At 40.3% G+C, this 5,258-nt stretch overlaps 2 protein-coding genes across 2 annotated transcripts; both read left to right on the forward strand.

Annotated features, from left to right (window-relative positions):
* Positions 1-1,157: 1,157 nt before the first annotated feature.
* Positions 1,158-2,697, forward strand: LOC103641427 (L10-interacting MYB domain-containing protein). The gene is made up of 3 exons (XM_008664775.3): positions 1,158-1,202; positions 1,554-1,866; positions 1,954-2,697. Exons 2-3 carry the CDS (start codon positions 1,558-1,560, stop codon positions 2,524-2,526), a joined length of 882 nt encoding a protein of 293 aa, XP_008662997.1. The 5' UTR covers positions 1,158-1,202; positions 1,554-1,557; the 3' UTR covers positions 2,527-2,697.
* Positions 2,698-2,712: 15 nt separating this feature from the next.
* On the forward strand, positions 2,713-4,157 carry LOC103641428 (uncharacterized). Its single transcript, XM_008664776.4, has 2 exons — positions 2,713-3,511; positions 3,584-4,157. Exons 1-2 carry the CDS (start codon positions 2,713-2,715, stop codon positions 4,054-4,056), a joined length of 1,272 nt encoding a protein of 423 aa, XP_008662998.3. The 3' UTR covers positions 4,057-4,157.
* Positions 4,158-5,258: the final 1,101 nt, after the last annotated feature.

Consider the following 5,258-nt stretch of genomic DNA (forward strand, 5'->3'; position numbering starts at 1 on the left):
CGCAACAATATTAAACAATAGGGGAGAAAAAGGATCCCCTTGCCTAACACCTTTGTGGATGGTGAAATACGGACCAATCATGTCATTCGTCTTGATGGCTACTGTTGGGGGCCTTCTTCTCCGCCGAAGGTCCTCTAAGCAAAAACACCTTCGGCAAGACAGTACAAGGACAGGTGTGATATGAAGAATTAAGTCGAAGCTACAATTGGAAGAGCTTCGGTTTGGTGTCATGCTAAAGACGATGGACGATACCGACTTAAAGAGGAAAAGATTGTATAGTCCTTGATAGTCTGTATTATGATCATAATTAGTTATCAGGGACACAGATGAAATTTTGTCTGGGCTGCGTCCCGTGCCTATAAATAGATGAACAGTACCCATGTACTGTTCACGCTGAATTGTAATCACTCTCGCGTCACTCTCACTTTTCCATCTTCTGGCAAGCCGAAGGTATAAATGTAATATAAATATCATTAATGTTTATCCATGTGTATAAAATAAGAATATAAATAATCTAATGATTTGTAATGATTGTTCATATTCTTTTGTGTTTTCATATGTCTCTATTTATATTTGTCCACTGAAATCATGAAGGTATGCCCTTCATGACCTTCGTCTGAAGATCATTATATCCCAGGGGAGATAATGCCTCGAAGGACGAAGGCCTTTAATCGTTAACAATTGTGTTGCTTTGTTCTTGGTGTATAGCATCCGAGAACAAGGACCAACAGCTACTTTGCCACCTTTAACTGTCTTCATCACCCAATCACACCATTTTCTACCAAATCCTTTTTTCTAACATGTTGTGCAGAAAATTCTAGTTAGGCTGCGTTTGGTAGCGCTTTTTCAGCTCCGCTCCGAAGCAGAATCAATTCTCATATGCCAAACGGTCAAAAAACCAGACGCTTCACCGAAGGAGCGGAGCGAATCGCGTCCAATAATTGTACTGGCACATGGGAGCGAAAAAAACCTGCTCTACCGGCTCCCTCACCCGCTCGGGCATCCAGCCACAAGCCCAGCCTGGCTTTTGTCCAGACCGTGGCCATTAGGGTTGGAGGCGGCGCGGCGGCGCCAAGCTACCAGCCGCTACTAGCCTAGGACGCTGGAGATCCAGGCTGCCGCCCCTTCCGTCCAGAACACTCCCAAGCCCGTTCCGTCCACTACTACGCCATCTCTTCGTCTCGCGTCTTTCAGTGTGCAAGGTGAAGTTGCATTCCTCTCTCCCTCTAATCTGTAGCCGATTGAGGTGAGGACGCGAGTGTTTTTTCCTTCTGCTCTAGCTCCTGCGGTGTCTATTGGTTTCTTGATTTGAAAATCATTTTTAAGAAAATCTTTGCACATGAGTATAGAAGCTGTGAAAATCCAAAGTTCACACGTCCAGTCCAGCATCACCATTTCTAGAAATGTTCTGCACGAAAAAATAAATAAAATCACAAGTCGAGAAGCTCATCATCAATCTATGCTTGCTGCTTTATACCTGTTGTTTTCCATGTTAGAAGAGCTAGCACTTTGATTTATCTTTTTTTTATTATTCATGGTTGTGGCAATAACAGCACCATGAAGGAGGATAATGCAGACTGGTGCGATGAAAATGTTAAGATAGCTTGTGAAATATTTGCTGAGGAAGTAAGAGCAAAGAATAGATCAGGTTCTCACTTAAACAAGCTTGGGTACAACAATGTAATGGTCAAGTTCAAAGAGAGGACAGGGAAAACTTACAGCAAGCTACAGTTCAAAAATAAATGGGACAAGCTGAAAAAAGATTATAGTAATTGGAAACAACTGGGAAAAGAGACAGGATGTGGTTGGGACCCTAACAAGAAGTTGTATGTTGCTCCAGATTGGTGGTGGAAGAAGGCAAACATAGTAAGTTATTGTCCAATTGTTTTATGTCCACGCCTACTTTTAGCACATATTGTGTATACCTGACATTTGCTTCTACTATGACTACAGCAATTCAAAGGCATTAGCAAGTTTAAAGACAAGTCACTTCAAAATGCAGAAGAATTGAGTGTCATGTTTGAAGACCTTCGGAACACCGGTGATGATCACTGGGCCCCAACCAGTGGTGAGCTACCCCAAGACAGTGAAGCACAAATACAAGATGCCATCAACATTGAAGATGAAAATGCTAGTGATTGTGGGGAAGACACACCATCTAGTTCCACATCCAAGAGACGTCGTGTGGTTGTGACAGATAAAGGTAAAAAACCAAAGACTACGGGAGGACAATGGATGCAAGACCAGATGTCTAAACTTGTTGAATTGAATAAGCAGACAACAACATCTTGTGAGTCTATGGTCCTGGCAAGAACACAAGAGACACCTGGATCTTCCATAAAAGATGTTATGCAATTGGTGAAGGCATGTGGTGCTATAGCTGGCAGCAAAGAGCACTTCATTGCAACTCAAGTCTTTACCAAAAAAAGTGAAAGAGAAATGTTCTTGACTTTGGATACACCCGAAGAGCGCTTTCAGTGGTTATCAATGAAGTATGAATGGATGACAATGAACAAGAAGGGCTAGTTAGAGCTACTTTGTTATGCATTTATCGTGTCATTTTTTGTTTTTACCTTACCAAACTTATCTGTTATTTCCTCATTTGTATTAACTGATCAGACCATTGCTATGGGCTGCTAGTATTTGTTTATGAAAATTATGGTACTTGAGCTGCTATTTTATAATATTGGGAAATTGTCGTAATTTGGCCCCATGTTTGGTGATATACAGATGTCTTCTTCATCTGAAAGTGATGTTGATGACAGCTCTTCAGAAGAGGATGAAATGTTTGATGTGAGGGTCATGCAACTGATGAGACAGAATCAAACAAATATTTGTCTTACAGCAAACCTCATGTGCAATTATTTCTTTACCTACTTTGACAAGAATGAGCCAAGGACTTCACAACTGCTTGGATTTGGTTGGGTGATAGAAACATTGGTGACTCCAGGAGAAAGTCATAGGATGTTTAGAATGGATGCATCTCTATTTTATCAGCTACATGACATTTTGGTTAATGAGTATGGACTAACCTCTTCTATGCATATGAACTCGATGGAATCATTAGCTATATTTCTTGTTACATGTGGACATTCTTGGTCAAACACTGCTCTTCAGAATAAATTCAAACATTCTGGGGAAACAATTAGTAGAAAATTTATGCAAGTTCTCTGTTGTGTGGTGGGCATGTCCAACCAATATATAAGGCCTAAAGATCCAAACTTTCGTAATGTGCACAGTAGGATAAGAAATGATCCAAGGATGTGGCCACACTTTAAAGATTGCATTGGAGCCATTGATGGGACTCATATTTGTGCAAATCCACCTCCACAAGATTTTCTTAGGTACCTAGGAAGATCTGGTAAAGCAACACAAAATGTGATGGCAGTTGTTGATTTTGATATGCGTTTCACCTTTGCCTCTATTGGTCAACCTGGTTCCATGCATGATACAAGTGTTCTCTATAATGCTCTACAAATAGATGAAGATATCTTCCCACATCCACCTCTGGGTAATTGCATCTTCTACCTTTCATTATTTATCTCATGCTTTAGAAACTATGTTGATGTTTTAAATCTTTTAGGGAAATATTATGTTGTTGATGCTGGATATCCGAATAGACCTGGATACTTATCACCATATAAAGGTCAAAGGTACCATGTTCCAGAGTGGAGAAGAGGCCCAGCTCCTAGTGGCGAGCAAGAGATGTTCAACCATTTGCACTCAAGTCTTCGCAATGTTGTTGAGCGTGTATTTGGTGTATGGAAGATGAAATGGAGAATTCTTCTCAACATGCCAAAATATCCAATGGTAAAGCAAAAGATGATTGTTGCAGCTACCATGTGTCTCCACAACTTTATTCGTCAACATCATGCACTTGACAAGGATTTTGAGAGATGTGACCGAGACCAAGATTATGTGCCCACTATACCAGCAAGGTATAGGAACCAAGTCCTTTCTCAAAGTTCATCGGATACCACATCACATGCTAATGACAGGACAATGGACAGATTCCGTGATGATCTTGCTCTTGCTATTAGTTCATCTAGGGCATAAGCTTAAGGATATTTGGATTTTATTTTAGCCTCCTTTTGGGCATGTGGTTGTATTTGTTGGACCTTAATGAACAATAATGGATGCATCCTGTCCCGTTGTTCTCTTTCGATCTTCAATAGTATCTAGAAATTTTCTTCTGCTTGCTTTTGTCTGGCGCAATGGGAAAATATAGAAAATATAAAAAAAACTATTGTTTTCCTGTTGTGCACATTACAGAAAATCATTTTTTGTAAACATTGCTTTATGAATCACTTTACAACTAGCAGCCAAACGCAATTCATCAACAAATTCACTCCTACCAGAGAATCGCCCAGAATCACTCCATTAGAGAATCAGCTCTCGGAGCTAGAGAATCATAGAGCGGAGCTCTACCAAACGAGCCCTTAACCTTGTCATAAGATTTTTCAAAATCCACCTTGAAATCAGCCCATTTTAATTTTTCCTTTTGACTTCATGGATGATTTCATGAAGAGAAACCACCCCATCCATGATATATCTGCCTTTTATAAACCAATACTAGAAATCATTGATCACTGAAGTAATACAACAGGCCAGCCTATTAGTCAGAACTTTAGTTATGATTTTGTAGCAAACATTGAACAAGCAGATCGGTCTAAAAGATTTCAAATCAACCGCATTAGGAATTTTAGGAATGAGAGTAACTATCCCATAGTTGAGCCTCTCGTTCTTTAGAGTACCATCATGGAAATCTTTGAAGAGATTGAACATGTTATACTTAATTGTTTCCCAAAACTCCTAAAAACTTAGAAGGCATACCATCAGGACTAGGGGCAGTGTTATGTTTTAAGGAAAACACAACATTCTTTATCTCCTCAAGAGAGAAAGGCCTCATAAGCAGAGCTCTTCTAGGGCTTCAGAAACTAAAGGCAATGGGAATAAGAAGGGCAATCCTCAAAACTGATTCACAAGTTATTTCTGGCCACGTGGATAAGAGCAGCAAGGCAAGAGACCCGAAGCTTGAAAAGTATTTGGATGCAGTCCGAAGATTGGAAGCTTCTTTTGAGGGATTTTCTATAAAAATATCCCAAGGGGAGAAAATGAGCATGCTAAGTCAGCCGCACAGGGGCTCCCTTTGCCTTCGGAAGTATTTTTTGAAACAATAAAAGCACCCTCAGTCGGGCTCATGGAGAGACAGTGCTCACAATCTCACCTGTACATAGTGAAGACTGGAGGACTGAAAT

This window comes from Zea mays, chromosome 10 (genome assembly GCF_902167145.1).
Source record: "Zea mays cultivar B73 chromosome 10, Zm-B73-REFERENCE-NAM-5.0, whole genome shotgun sequence".
Taxonomy (NCBI): Eukaryota; Viridiplantae; Streptophyta; class Magnoliopsida; order Poales; family Poaceae; genus Zea; species Zea mays.

Coding starts and splice junctions, on each gene's coding strand:
- LOC103641427 (XM_008664775.3), top strand. CDS start 1,558: ATGAAGGAGGATAATGCAGACTGGTGCGATGAAAATGTTAAGATAGCT. Junction 1,867..1,953: donor GGTGGAAGAAGGCAAACATA/GTAAGTTATTGT, acceptor CTATGACTACAG/CAATTCAAAGGCATTAGCAA.
- LOC103641428 (XM_008664776.4), top strand. CDS start 2,713: ATGTTTGGTGATATACAGATGTCTTCTTCATCTGAAAGTGATGTTGAT. Junction 3,512..3,583: donor CTTCCCACATCCACCTCTGG/GTAATTGCATCT, acceptor TAAATCTTTTAG/GGAAATATTATGTTGTTGAT.